Source organism: Phalangium opilio, unplaced genomic scaffold, assembly GCF_054372755.1.
Source record: "Phalangium opilio isolate 3A_F unplaced genomic scaffold, DU_Popi_V2 ptg000054l_1, whole genome shotgun sequence".
In the NCBI taxonomy this organism is placed as follows: domain Eukaryota; kingdom Metazoa; phylum Arthropoda; class Arachnida; order Opiliones; family Phalangiidae; genus Phalangium; species Phalangium opilio.
Genome location: NW_028324173.1, coordinates 1,053,681 through 1,069,304, shown reverse-complemented (window position 1 = coordinate 1,069,304; position 15,624 = coordinate 1,053,681). Strand labels below are relative to the sequence as shown.

At 39.8% G+C, this 15,624-nt stretch overlaps 1 protein-coding gene across 1 annotated transcript; it reads right to left on the bottom strand.

The window, feature by feature from the left end:
- Positions 1–1,162: 1,162 nt before the first annotated feature.
- LOC149668690 (uncharacterized) lies at positions 1,163–3,113 on the bottom strand. The gene is made up of 2 exons (XM_089840431.1): positions 1,985–3,113; positions 1,163–1,887 (listed from the first exon to the last, which is right to left on the bottom strand). Exons 1-2 carry the CDS (start codon positions 3,111–3,113, stop codon positions 1,163–1,165), a joined length of 1,854 nt encoding a protein of 617 aa, XP_089696557.1.
- Between the last annotated feature and the right edge of the window lie 12,511 nt (positions 3,114–15,624).

Genomic DNA, 15,624 nt, shown 5'->3' with positions numbered 1-15,624 from the left:
TAAATAATTATTCAAAGTTTAAGATAGCCATTAAAAATTGGACAAAAAATACGATTTAAAAAACCACTCTCAGGGATAAAAAAAAAAAAAACACTGACTCACTGCTCACAACATTACCATTGAAAAGTCGTCCGCGCACAAGTATATCTTAAGCGGACGACGCAATTCCAAACAAAAAATAACCAGACTCAAATAAAATGTAAAATATTTTGGAAATAAAAATAATAATAATAATAATAATAAAAATAAAAAAAAACGTATTCCGCGGGTGCTGGAGTATCTTCTGGCGTGAAGGGTAACGGCGAGCGACTGAGCGCGTCTGCGTTTTGGTGGTGTATGCCTTTTTTATAACGAATCTCGTACGAATAGGCAGCGAGAAGAAGCGCCCAGCGCTGTAATCTGGCTGCGGCCAATTGAGGTACTTGTTTGTTAGCTCCCAAGAGCGTGACCAATGGCTGGTGGTCCGTGAGGAGGATAAATTTCTTGACCCCAAAGATTATGCACAAGGCTTCTCTGTCCAATTGAGAGTAATTTCGTTCTGCTTGCGTTAGGCTTCGGGAAGCGAAAGAAATAGGGTACTCTTGGCCGTTGATTTCGTGCGAAATAACTGCACTTACGCCGACAGGTGATGCATCGCATGCGAGGATGACTTCTTTATTTACGTCGTAGTGCGTTAACATGTTAGAATGTTTTAGGGTGTCCTTAGCTGCGATGAACGCCTGTTCCTTTTCGGAACCCTATTCCCACTTCGTTGTCTTCTCGAGAAGCGTGTACAAAGGAGCCAAACGTGTAGCGTTGTTTGGTAGGAATTTGGCGTAGTAATTCAGTAATCCTAGAAAGGATCTGAGAGTTTCCAAGTTTTTCGGCGTTGGAGCTTGCATGATGGCTTGCAGCTTGGATACTTGTCGATGTAGTCCCTCGGCGTCAAGAGTATGTCCGAGAAATTCTACTTGTGCAAAGAAAAATTTACATTTGTTGCGGCTAAGCTTGAGGTTTGATTGTTGGAAGATTTCAAGTGTTTGATTTAATGTTTGCAAATGATCCGCGGTCGTGGTCCCGCCAATTAAAACATCATCTTGAAATGGGAGAACGTGTTTGAGTTTACGTAACAATGATTCCATAATTCGCTGGAATATGGCAGATGAGGATGCCACTCCTTGAGTTAAACGTGTGAATTGGAATAGTCCAAAAGTGTATTTATGACCACGTATTTTTGTGAGGCTGCGTCAAGCTCTATCTGATTATAGGCCTCCCGCAAGTCGAGTTTGGAGAAATACTTGCAACCAGCTAGCTTAGCGAAAAGATCTTCTGGTTTGGGCAAATTATACTTGACAACGTTTAGTTGTGGATTAAGAGTTGAATTAAAATCCCCGCAGATGCGGATTCCTCCGTTTACCTTCTGTACCGGAACAAAAGGAGAGGCCCATTCGGAGCAATGAATCTCCTTTATGACGCCTTCTTGTTCCATACGCCGGATTTCTGTTTCGACGGCTTCCGCTCGAGCGTAAGGGATGGAGCGAGCCTTGCAGAATATGAGTGTAGCGTTCGGTTGAACGTGAAGGAGAGCCTTGATGTCGCGTAATTTGCCGACACCGGGGGAGAATATTTCCTTGTGTTTTTCCAAAATGGATCTTAAAGAGCTGGGCTCTGGAATCTCAGGAACTTGGTTCAATAAATGAATTCCTGTGGCCACTGGACGTTGCAGGATGTTCAAGGTGGAAAATAACCATTGTCTTCCGCAAAGGCTAGGTCCTTGCCCCTTGACTACGAGTAATGGAAGTGTGGCCGTAATACCCTTATAATCCACTTCAATGAGTAGCTTGCCGAGGACAGGGACAGTGTCTCCGGAATAGGAACGTAGTGTGATAGAGAAAGGTTCTAGGTTGCCTTTTTTTTGGAAGCGAGTGATAGTCGTTTTCCGTGAGCATAGTGTATCCAGACCCTGTGTCCATTTCAAAGAGGGTAGGTGTCCCCTGCAATTTGCAAATGATCTTCGCTAGTGGAGGAATATCTTCGTCTTCGTGGATGAGATTAAGATTGGCGGATTGTTTGTCATCCGCCTGAGCACGTGACGCAGTGAGGTGGTAGATTTGGCATTCGTATTCGTAAGAGTTGGGTGGAATATGAACTGGTCGTTCCTGTATCACAGGTGGTACTTGATTGGTGAGTGGTTGAGTGTCTGTATCATCTTGTTGGATATGATGAGCAGAATGACGAGAGTTACGAGAATTTGGGAGTGTCGTTTTCGATCTCGAGTTGTGAGTGAGTGTTTTATTGATTTCGAGTAAGCACGCTAGCGCAACGTGACCTTGTTTGTTACAATGGGCGCATGTGGAGGATGCGTACCGACATTCGGTGCGGTTGTGCCCTATGGAAGCGCATAAGATGCAGGAATTGTCATCTGGGCGGAATCGACCGTTAATTACCTTTCCTCTAGGCCTGGGTACGGTAGAGGTGGAGTTGATATTTGAATCTGTGTGAACCCGTCTTTGTCGGAAGATGGGTTTGCGGTCGCCTTGACGCTTCTGGCTTTGCGTTATTTGATGTATTCCAGAATTGGAATTGACCCCTGATCCATTATTTTTCTGAAGGATTTGGGTGTTGCGCGAAGCGTTTTCCATCGCAACTAGAAGTCTCGTGGCGCTATCTAGCGTGAGCTTCTTCTCATCTTCAGCAAATAATCGCTGCTGCATGATTTCGTTATTGATGCCGCAGACTAATCGATCTAAGAGTAAATCATCGAGAACAGTTCCAAATTCACAATGCATACTTAACTTGCGGAGCTCAGTGATGTATTGAGATACTGTTTCACCTTGCTTTCTTGAACGACTGTTGAAGTGGTACCGTTTAATAATTCGCCATGGTTTAGGATCGAAATGGGCTGAGAGCGATGCGGTCAATTCGGCGTATGTTTTCGTACCGATAGCAGCTGGGTGATACATTTCGACAAGAAGGTCATGTGTATGAGCTGATATAGCCGTGCGGAGGATTCCGGCTTTCTTTGAAACGTCTGTGATTTCGTTGGCGATGAAATATGCTTCAAGACGTGGTGCATATTTGGTCCAAACATCCCTTGTATCGTCAAACATTGGCAACATACCGAAGGTTCCCATGGTTAATCTGTTGATGTAGGATTATTGCGAATATCAATGGGATATGTTGATTGTTGTATTATTTCCGATAGCTACGGACGCGGCGTGGTCGTTCGTTGTTTTGTGTATTAAGATTTACGTGTTACGATCGCACGTGGATACGAAATAACGGGCGTTACGGGTTTTTCAGGTCCTGAGGAAGTTAATTTACTTGAAAATATAGTCCGTTGCAAAGCGATGAAATGATCCATGAGGCTTAGCGTGGTGTATGCGAGAGATGTGTGCACGCGAGATCCCTCGTTGTGAAAATTCGGGCCTTGGCTCTTTGTAATATTTCCTTTAATATTGATTGTGGGTGATTGCAGTCGTTGAATAGATGCATCCCATCTCCGTCGCCATTTGTAGTGTTCCAATACGGGGTAAATTATTAGTCGGGATAATCATACACTTAAGATTTATTCTACATTTACTAAAGGTCGGTTATGACATAGTTCAGGATGGGAGTAACGCGGTTACGTTACCGTCCAGAGCCGGGGAGAGAGCGAGAGTAAATTTCCCGTCGGGAGGTAGGCTAGAGACTTATATTAGAGAGACTAGCGACATCTATATCTTGTATGGAATAGTTTACATGTGAATATGACAGGATTGGGTCCACGTCTTCCTCCGTGATGACCGCCTTCGGATAGCCTTTTTTAACAATGGCCATCTTTTCTGCGCTGGCGGCGTCACTATAGGACTTAGCCCTTTTTGCCGCCGCCTGCGAGGTGCTGGGCGAGGGAGTCGAGTCCTCCGTTCTAGGCCTCTTCAATTGGGTGCCACGTGCCACCGCACCCTCAGCGGGGTTGGAGACCGTTTCAGACCCCGATTTTGCTTTTTCCCGAGCAATCTGTCGTTTACGGCGACGTCGCACGGTACGTTTCGAAGCCTTACCAGTCACACGCACCGATAAATCGGCACGAGTATCGCTGGATACAGGCCCTAGCGTAGTGGTATCAGTGTGGGTTCTGCCCAGAGCAGACCCCTGCACCGTAGGTGTTGTAGTTATAGAGTTGTTTCTTGATGTGTTATCCATTGTATTCCACGAGTAAGGGGGCAAGTAAACGGTCATCACCCGGTAGTCCGCCACCCGGGTGGAAGGCTAGATACAACGGGGTGTCGCCTGGTGCCCCGAGGGGATCGTTAGCGATACCGTAGTTTTACTTCCCCAGTACCATGCAGCCATCGGCACGATGCCTCAACACCTTGGCTTGAGAAGGAGGGGTCGATGTTAGTATAAAACCACTCGAACTTGAAGATTCTGAAGCAAAATCGCCAAAAATAAGATCTTCGCGGGGAGAAAGAGCATCAATTAATTCACTATCGCTATACTGTTTATTAACGGAGAAACGATCTCACAAACTTTTAGGCTTTATTCTAGCGCTAGGCGAAGACCTTAAAGGTGTGTCGTGATGCATACTAATATTTCTGTCTAATTCATCTTGGTCAGAATTAAGTGAGTCGCCTTTCAACAACGCGCTATCAGTTACGCTATTTTCTTGCAATTCGTATAAGGACAAAACCCAATCTTGGTGAATTTCTGGTTTTTCAACCAAGCTAACAAAACTGTCTTTGTAACGCACCCAACTATTAGAATTAAGCCTAGCAAATCCTATGTAATGACTACTTGCAGTGTTTATTGCTCCAGAGTGTACTACGCAACTTTTTAAACCATAAGTGTACCCAAGATATTCTATTTCGGATTCAAGCATGCAACATTGCCTATTTTTGGTCTGTACTTTTACTCCAAAACCTCCAACGGTCCGCGGGCAGCAAAACATAACTTTATGTGGGTTAAAATATGAATGAACTAAGTTTAGCTTTTTCCTTTCTCCTAGACAACTTGATACGTTATCTTTAAGACCGTTAACACCAGTACATTCTCGTTCTTCTGGGAGAATTTCAGACGCGTACTCAGAAATTTTTGATTTTGATATATCTAAAATAAAATAGATAACTGGTAGGTCATGTCTTCGCGTGTTTCCACATTCTCGGCAAAATATTCGCGTTGAACACATGCATTAAAAGCCGCGCCTATTAAAGGAAGAATAACATCTAAACGTTCTAAAGGGTCCTGCATCCTACCAAATTCTAACTTTGATGAGGACAGAACCTCCAAGTGTTTTAAAATTGGCAACACCTGGAACGATTCAATGGGCGTTAGTACACTCCCTTTCAATTTTGCAATAAACTCAGCAATTATTGTTATTTTCATTAAAAATACGCATTTCCGATAGAGCTTGAAACAAGGCAGAGCCAACAATTTTGTATGCCTCTCCTCCAAAGTGGTATTTGACATTTGGGACATTTTAGAGTATTATCTTTCCTAACCTTATCCTCTGTATTGGGGCTCTCGCTTAACCCAACACATTTGAAATGGAACATTCATCGCACTCTGTGCATTGATAATAAAGGGTTTTGTCATCCGGTTTTTTACACAAACAAAAAACATCCCGAGATTTTTTTCCGGGTAAATCATATCTACTTCCGTTTTTGCCTTTAATGGCCGTTTTGACCTTCGTAACGGACAATATTCTATCTGTAAAATATTCCTATTTCCTATCAAATTATTAGAAATGTCGGGAAGTTTATCTAAAGAAAAGGATTGAGAATATTGCGCATGAGTTACTTGGTAGGGTTCCTTTTCAGTTAGTTGGGTCAGTTCATGTTCAACTACATGGATTGGTTTAGGTTCAATTACATGGATCGGTTTAGGTTCAACTGATTCAATAGGTTCGGGTTCAGTTACTTGGATAGGTTTAGGCTCTACTAATATAATGGGTTTAGAGTTCGGTTCAACTGATTTAATTTGATCAGGTTCAATTGCCAGAATAGGCTTAGGTTTAACTAATTTAACAGGTTTATCTTTAGTTTCTTGGATAGGTTTAGGTTCAACTGATTGAATTTGTTCAGGTTCAATTACCTGAATAGGCTGAGGTTTAACTAATTAAACCGGTTTAGCTTTAGTTTCTTGGATAGGTTTAGGTTCAACTGATTTAATTTGTTCAGGTTCAATTACCTGGACAGGATTAGGTTTAACTAATTTAACAGGTTAGGTTTAGTTTCTTGAATAGGTTCAGGTTCAACTGATTTAATTTGTTCAGGTTCAATTACTTTGATAGGCCTAGGTTCAACTGATTTAATGGATTTAGGTTCCTTTACGTGGGAAGGTAGAGTAAAATCATTACTACGTATGCAAACGTCATACTCTTCTAAAGCATTCCTTCTTATGTCAGGAAGCGTACTTAAAGAAGTATTCTGAGAATATTTGGCTTTTTGAGTGGATCGTGGCTCTTTTGGAATAGTTTCAGGTTCAAAAACTTGAATAGGCTTAGATTCAAAAATCTGAATAGGGTTAGGTTCATCAGGTTGAATAGGCTTAGGACCTGTCAGTTCTTTAATTTTGGTTTCCACATAATCGCGTAAACCGTTAACGTTTAATTCGTACCTTTTGAAAAAGAATACTGCCGCGCTGCGGCGGGATTTAGATTTCGGATTTCTACTTTTTACACAACCCAAAACTGAAACGACTTCATGCCGTATTCCTCGAAAATTACCCGTGAGCTCACCCAATCACTCACCTCCTTATAGACGTTAGAAAAACGCCCCTTACGCCTAGGTTGGTCTGATTCCATCACGCCTCCTGTAGATTTTAAAATATTGAAATATTATGTTAGTTAATATAACCCTATGCAAACTATATTTTAATGTATTAATACAGTGTGGAAAAGATTAGAGTGTCCAAATTTTTCGGACATTTTATAAAAAAAACTCGAGATCAATGAGGAAATTAATTGTAGTACATTTTCCAGATTCATGGAAATTTAATTAAAGAATTCTCTGGCATCCACTAAACAAATCGTTCATGTAGTTTCAAATTATCACAAAAATGAGAATTTGTAAGAAATCAATACAATAATGTTAATGAAAAATTAGTTTTTTAAGATATCATAAATTTTGCAAGATTAATCCTGTAACAAACAGGAAATTAATGTCCTTTAGCGCAAATGTTCGATGTGTCTACCATCATGATGTAGACATTCTTCAAGTCTACTGGCCATTGATTCGCGGGCGTGGCGAAGCATTCCTGGGGTGATGTTGGCAATGGCGATTCTTATTCTGGCTTTAAGGTCGTCGGGTGAATCTGGTTCAGTTGCGTATACCTTTTCCTTGAGGAAGAAATCTAACGGAGTTAGGTCAGGAGACCTTGGAGGCCAGGGCGTTGGTCCACCCCTACCAATCCATCGGTTAGGGAACTCGTTATTCAGCCACTCTCTTACGGGTACGGCGAAGTGCGGTGGCGCCATCCTGTTGGAACCACATATCCCTCACTACTGCCAAGGGTAAATTATTAAAGGGTATGAGAATTTACAATTTCATATCATATTTTAGCACGAAAGTGGTATTATATTACACTTTCAAGTCCCTACTTTCAAAATATAATGTTTTTAATATAATTGAACAAAGTTTCTATTTTTAAAATCCATTGGAAAATCACGAAAACTCAGTTTCGATATATAAATAATTTGGTCTTATCAGCTTGTTCGGTTGGTTTATGACATCACTATGACGTTGAGAAAAAAAGCGCGGGAAAGCTATACGCGGCTTACGCGCGAGCGCGAGCGCGAGCTTAGCCGAGCTATACGCGTCTCGAGCTCTGTCCGCGGAGAGAGTGGCACCATCTCGCGTGCGTGACGTCAAAAACAAGAAAACGTTGTAGCCTTTCTTAAAAACTTTTAAAAAGTGGATTTTAAATAATTTCATATGAAGCATTTTCAAATGCATATTGCCAAATAACTAGAAATCGGAGAATTAAAAGCTTGATATTTTTGAATTCACAGTAATTAATTCTATCTTTTGCTATATAAATCAGAGGTTTTTCAAACGAAGCTTCTCATACCCTTTAATGGCATCAGTAAATTCTTGACGCAAAAACTTCAATTAACGTTGCCTGGTGATGTTCTCGTCAAACACGAATGGCCCAATGATTCTGTCGCCAATGATGCCAACCCACACATTGGTTTTCAAACGCACCTGATAATAATGCTCCCGAAGCCAGTGAGGATTTTGCTACGACCAATAGTGAAGGTTATGTCGGTTGACTGTTCCATCTTGATGGAATGTAGCTTCGTCAGAGAACATAACCTTGCTAAGGAAACCTGGCATTTGTTCATCGAGGAACCGCATTTGCATACAAAAGTCCTGACGCCTAAGATAGTCATCCCCTGTTAACGCTTGGTGTAGGTGATTTCTAAAAGGATGGAATCGGTTAAAGAATTATCTGGCATCCACTAAACAAATCGTTCATGTAGTTTCAAATAATCACAAAAATGCGAAATTTTAATAAATCAATACAATAATGTTAATGAAAAATTTGCTTTTTATCATAAATGTTGCAAGATTAATCCAGCAACAAACAGGAAATTAATGTCCTTCTAACGACAACAAAAAAACACCTACTGCCATGGAAGGTAGAACTATTGCGGATGTTAACAAGGGTCAATGTGCATTAAGGGTTATTTTTTAGGTTTAAGGCCTCTAGGCCGTAAATACGAGGTTATCTCACGGTAGTTTACTTCGGAAGTGTGCACCACCTACGAATTAAATTAGCTTGGTACTTCGTTATGATGGCGCGTTCTACTAATCGCGAAAATTTCAATATGATTTACGTTATGGGTGAATGCCGAGGAAATTCTCGCCTGGCAGTTATTTTGTACACCGAACGCTTTCTGAACCAAAGGCCACCTGCTCGAAGGACTTTTGGTAAGCTAGAAGCTAACCTACTAGCAGAAGGTAGCTTTACGGTTAAAAAAACGTCAACGTAGGGTTTACCGGATAGTTGAAAATGAAGCCCGAGAGATGGACATTGTGGCAAGGTTCGAAGCCGACCCTCACACCAGCAGTAGAGCGGTACAAGACGAGTGTGGCATTAGCCATCGTACAGTTCTGTCGATTTTGCATCAGAACCGATTCCATCCAAATCACCTACACAAAGCGTTAACAGGGGATGACTATCTTAGGCGTCAGGACTTTTGTATGCCAATGCGGTTCCTCGATGAAGAAATTCCAGGTTTCCTTAGCAAGGTTATGTTCTCTGACGAAGCTACATTCCATCAAGATGGAACAGTCAACAGACATAAGCTTCACTATTGGTCGCAGCAAAATCCTCACTGGCTTCGGGAGCATTATTATCAGGTGCGTTTGGAAACCAATGTGTGGGTTGGCATCATTGGCGACAGAATCATTGGGCCATTCATTTTTCTTTAATTAAATTTCCATGAGTCTGGAAAATGTACTACAATTAATTTCCTCATTGATCTCGAGTTTTTTTTGTTATAAAATGTCCGAAAAATGTGGGCACTCTGATCTTTTCCACATTGTATGTATCTGTAACTGTATACCCTGTTAAATTTATATAACATTCAAATATTTTCCAAGAGTTCAATGTTTATTGAAAACTGAAATAGTTGAGAATGTGTCCGAGTGGGGACCACCTCTGATAGAACAAAACCAAAGGCTTCTTAGACCATTCTTGTGTGCGACGTGCAATATTGGATACCCTCTTAATTTTATATAACATTCAAATATTTTCCAAAATTTCTATGTACATTGAAAACTGAAATAGTAGAGAGTGTGTCCGAGTCGGGACCACCTCTGATAGAACAAAACTAAAGTTGCATAGATTTTCGAAGGCTTCTTAGACCATTCTTGAGTGCGACGTGCAATATCTGTATCTGTAACTGTATACCCTCTTAATTTTATATAACATTTAAATATTTTGCAAAAGTTCAATGTTCATTGAAAACTGAAATAGTTGAAAACGTGTCCGAGTCGGGACCACCTCTGATAGAACAAGATCTGGCGATTCGGTGGCAGGCAAAATGGGTGTTGGCGATCTGGTGGCAGGCGAAATGGGTGTTGGCGATCCGGTGGCAGGCGAAATGGGTGTTGGCGATCCGGTGGCAGGCGAAATGGGTGTTGGCGATCCGGTGGCAGGGAAAGAAGATGTTGGCGATCTGATGGCAGGTGAAGTGGGTGCTGGCTATTCGGTGGCAGGCGAAATGGGTACTGACGGTCCGATGGCAGGCAAAGAAGGTATCTCTTTTTTGCTTGTTCAGCACTTGCTGGTAGAGTTCTTCACCAGTTAATTTATTTGTTGGGATCTTCATTAGTAACGTCATTAAAGAGAATTGGTGAGCATGTAATCATTCATCAAATAATTATTACTTATAATTTAATTTGCGTCACTCGTTACTTGAAACTCTCCTTCACCGGGCCAAGGAGAATAGGATACTTAGTCGTTTTGAAGAGTAGAAATCGTAGCTAGCTGTGATGTGAACTCCCACAACGGGTGAACGGGGTGGGTTGATAAAGTGGGGATCGCATCCTAGTAAAACGTTTACCCAAGTTCTTCGTTACCATAGAAACCAAACCTCTAACCAGTACCCTGTAGCTCGCGCCATCTAGTGCCACGGTTTAGAGATATAATGATAAAATAGAAAAAAGGCTTAGTTTTGGCGGTTTTGGGTTTGGCAATGTCGTCATCTGTCTTTGATTGAAAGATTTTCACAAATTTTTAATGTGAAAATGGCAAAATATTGTGTGTACAAAAGTTGTAAAAACTACAACACGTCAGACGAGTCCCGTAGTCAAGGCATAAAATATTATCCAGTTCCAAAATCAAGGAAAAACTATTTCAAATGTATGCGGTGGCTTATGGCAATAAACCGTGAGAATATTAGAACTCATAATTATGTTAAGTCACATCATTATGTCTGCTCTACGCATTTTAGGGGTGGGAATCGGCCCACAGATGATAATCCTGATCTTTACAATGATAACCTGCAGGTAGGGAATTGTTTTAGTCTAAAATTGTAGTACTAGAATTAAAATCATAACCATTTATGATAGGCGAACATTACTTTGGAAAGCAGTTCTTATTCAAATTCTCAGCAAGCCCAAGGAATAGGTAAGTTTCCTAATAGTTAACCTGGGTTGCGCATATTTTAACAGGGTTCAAATTTTTAAAGTTGTTCGAAATTCAGCTTCAGGTGACCATATCTATGGCCTAGGCCTGCTATCTGAGAAGAATATTGGAACACCGTTAAATATAACTGAGCCAATGGTAGAAAATGAAGAATCTTCTGAAAATAGTGCAGTTTGGGCTACAACTGCTGCATAACGGCTGAGTGGAAGAACTCCAGTTTTAAATCAACCTTCAAATTTCACAAATACAGAAACTGCATCATTTTTGATAAATGAGCGCACCTAGGAATCAGAGTGCCTTACACTTGAAATGGAAGTATATTCTCAGAAAAAACGAGCCCGAGAATTTTCAAGTTATCAGATGGAAAACTTAGATGCATGTGATTGGTCCTTGGAAATGTTGCAGGAATCTGAAGTCAATGTACATGGTTTAAAATGCCTAAGATTTAGAAGAAGTGGGAATAGTTTATTTGTAGTCGAATTATCGAAAAATCTTACATAAAACATTATTTTTTGCAATAAAATAATTCCGGCCGATTATTTGGTTTTCTCGTCAAGTTCTGTAAAATTCAGCAACTCCATTACTTGTTTCAAAGATCTGCTGGATGTGTTACTTGAAATTGATAATTGGCAAACTTGCCAAGGCATTGATGGAGAATTGTTTACGTATTTTAAAGACAAAAATCTATAGCCTGCATATGTTTGCATGGTAACCCAATCAATTCGATCCCAAAATTGTGAGAAATTATTTCTTAGCCAATTTTCAAGACTTTGCCGGTCTTGCTGGAAAACGAAGATTGTTTTAGAGAATCGAAAACGAAAAGTAAAATTCTTTGGAAAACGTGCCAATTTTCGTTACTTCACGGGAGAGCAGATGAAATACAGAGTTTAAATATTAAATAAAAAATAAGGCGTTAAAAAAAGGAATAATGTATTGGAATTGAAGGTAAAGAAGAGCTTTAAAAAGGACGCAATTTTTATGTCTGAAGAGGCAAGTCTTGATTTTGAAGAAATAATCAGAAAAAATCCATTTGAGAGAAAATCGGTTTTCCAAAAGTTATTGATGCGCGAACAATTGAAATTACTCCAAACCAAAAAATCCAGGCCAAGAAAATGGCATCCAGCAATAATACAGTGGTGTATTTCGATAAAAGCTAGGTTCCTTGTGCATACGAAGCCGTGCGTCAACTAATTTCATTGCCTTCTCAGCGAACACTTAATAATTACTCTGTGGACCTAACTACAAAAAGTGGATTTAACGATGCCAATCTCTTGGAAATGAGGGGAAATATTGATATAAAAAATTTGGACGAACACCAAAAGTGTTTCACGTTAATCCTTGACGAAATTCAAATAAAACAGGAATCAACAGCAGTACAGGAGAATTAATTGGAGCTGCAAATCTTAATGAATTCCGAAAGAAAGTGATGGTATTAGAAAATAACATTAAAAGAAAGGTTGAAATTGCAAACATAAACTTGGCAAATCACATTCTTCAGTTCATGGTCAGAGGACTGACGACCAATTTTAAGTATCCATTCGCGTTTATTCCTTGTGGAAATCTACACGCAGAAGAGTTATATTCCTTAATTTGGGAGGGGATCGAGAAAATACAGGCAGCGGGATTTCGAATTATCGCTGTGGTATGTGATAAAGCTTCCACGAATATGAAATAAATTAAAATTTGTACGGAGATTGATAGAGAAGTAAACAATCACAGATTGGGGTATAAAACCAAAAATCCTTTCAATAACTGTGAACCTTTGTATTTCGTGTCACATAAAACATCTAAAAATGGACTAAACAACAGTGGTAAAATGGAGAAACACAAAGATGGTTCAGTTAAACCAATCAGACTTTTTTTAAAATAAAATGGAAAACATTTGCAATGGCAGCATAAAGTTGATGCTTATGAAATTGATTCAAAGTCCTTGTTAAGGTTAGCGCCTAAGTTGACATACAATCATGTGTATCCTAATGCACACAGTTGTATGAGAGTAAAGCTTTCAACTCAAATCCTGAGCAGTACTAGCGCCAACGCTGTCGAGCAATTGGTTGTAGATAAAGCGGAAGAGACATCTTGAATATTTCTAACACCTACGCATTCTTTAAAAAGAAGGAACCTGAATTAGAACCATTCAAGAACTTAACCCACTGGCGTTTTAAGGTATTAAAGTACAAAAACTAACAAAATGTATAATTCCAGAAATTTTAAGATCTATAAATTATTTCTAGTGGCTAGAGGATGATTTTCTCGGTTACTTAGACGAATGGGAATCTGAAGAAAGCAAAATGGAAGTTGAAGATTTCGACAACAATAAAATGCTACTTAGTAGGGAAGATCTTGAAGATTTCTATTTTCATTGTCTCTTACGGCCGTAGTAACCAAGGTGGGTTAACCCATCGATTTGGGTCAAACCATGGTTTTGGGTGAGAAAACTTGGTTTGGGTTGATTTTTGGTATTAACCACCTCTTTGTTTCTCAAGGTTAGGGTTACTTTTAACCGAAACCCTAACCCACCGAAATCGGTGGGTTAGGGTTAGAAATTGGTGGGTTAGGTTCAGAATCAAGGTGAATAGTATTTAAAAATGGCGGCTGATCTTTATCAAGACTTTCTAGATTTACAATTTTTAGACGATTTGAACAAAATTCGCAGGCCAAGAAAGGTTTTTCCCAATCGTAAAAACAATATAGAAATTTTAGATAATTATTCGTTTTTGCAACCATACCGGTTACCAAAAAACGTAGTTGAAGAACTTGTAGTTAAACTTAGACCTAGCTTGGTTTTCGAAAGTGAACTGAACAATGCAATGAGCCCAACTCAACAGTTACTTTTAGCATTAAGATTTTACGCGACGGGTTCTTTTCAAATAACTTGTGGGGACCTCAATGAAGCATCCCAGAAGACTTGCAGTAATGTAATTAAAAGAGTAAGCGCCGCGTTAGCCCAATTACGCCAAGATTACATATACTTGCCAACAACAGAGGAAGAACGACGACAGGTAAGTGAAAAATATTCCAATTCCATGGGAATATCAATTACCCCTATTGTTGAATTGTTCTAATTTAAATAAATAAAACATTTGCAAATAGGTTGCTGAGGGTTTTTTTAATATGAGCGGCTTTCCAGCCACAGTAGGAGCAATTGACTGCACGCACGTAAAAATTCAATCCCCGGGCGGAGAAAATGCAGAGCGTTTTAGGAACAGGAAAGGCTACTTTTCACTAAACGTAGAGACCGTCAGCGATTCCAATCTGCATATGAGGGATATAGTGGCGAGATAGCCTGGTAGTTCGCATGACAGCACATTTTTTGACAATTCAGTTCTGAGAGCAAAGTTCGAAACTGGTCGTATTCCACAAGGATATAATTTGTTGGGGGATAGTGGATACGCTTGTAGAACTTATATGATGACTCCCCTACTTGAAGCGAGGACCCTCGGTGAGAAACGCTACAACAGCAGTCAAATAGCTGGTAGAAATCCAGTTAAGCGGCAATATGGGGTGTGGAAAAGACTATTCCCATGTTTGTCTATTGGCTTACGTGTAGATCTTCAAACCTCAATGGACATTATAATAGCAACTGCTGTGCTTTTTAATGTTGCTTTAAGTATCGTGATTTTCCTAGAGATATCTCCCAAAAATAGTGCTATTTGGTATTCGACGAATACCTTAAAAAGAAATATTCGCACAGCCGTACAAATTTAATGGCCGCCCCCAAGCGGTTTCATGATATATAGACTAAAAATTATTTAAGCTTCACTGCGACGTAAGTGGCTCTATTTTTATGTTCAGTCCCTCTGTTAGCCAATATTTAAGTTAAGTAAACTTAAGGTACTAGATAATTCAGACCCAGTATTTGGCCACGATGACTCTGCACTTTCCTCAAAACAATACATCCCATCATAACTTTATAAGATATTTTCAATATGTGTGCCACTTACTTTACTTGTTAGTGCTACTGCTTTAATGAAATCCAGCTCGAGAACGACGCTAGAATTGACTACACGCAGATTTGTAGTAAGTCTCGATATTTAGTCACTCCTGGGCTACTAGTGGATATATAATCTCCTAAATTTGGAAAAATAATACTATTGGATACATAGTAGCGTATTTGGTGAAGAGTTTACAGAGCCACTTTACTTAGAACTGTATTTTTCGCCTATTGGATGAAATGTTTACAAAGCCACTTGGCTTAGAATTGGATTAATCGCCTATTTGGTGAAATTATTACAATGCCACTTGACTTAGAATTGGAGTAATAGTTTTTTTGGTGAAAATATTACACTGTTACTTGGCTTAGAACTGGATTAATCGCCTCTTTGGTGAAAAGATTACAATGACAGTTGGATTAGAATTGAATTAATCGTTTATATAGGGAAACGATTACACTGGTAATAGGCATAGAATTGGATTAATCGCCTATTTGGTGAAATGATTACAATGCCACTTGGCTTAGAACTGGTTTAATCGCCTATTTGGTGAAATGATTACAATGCCACTTGGCTT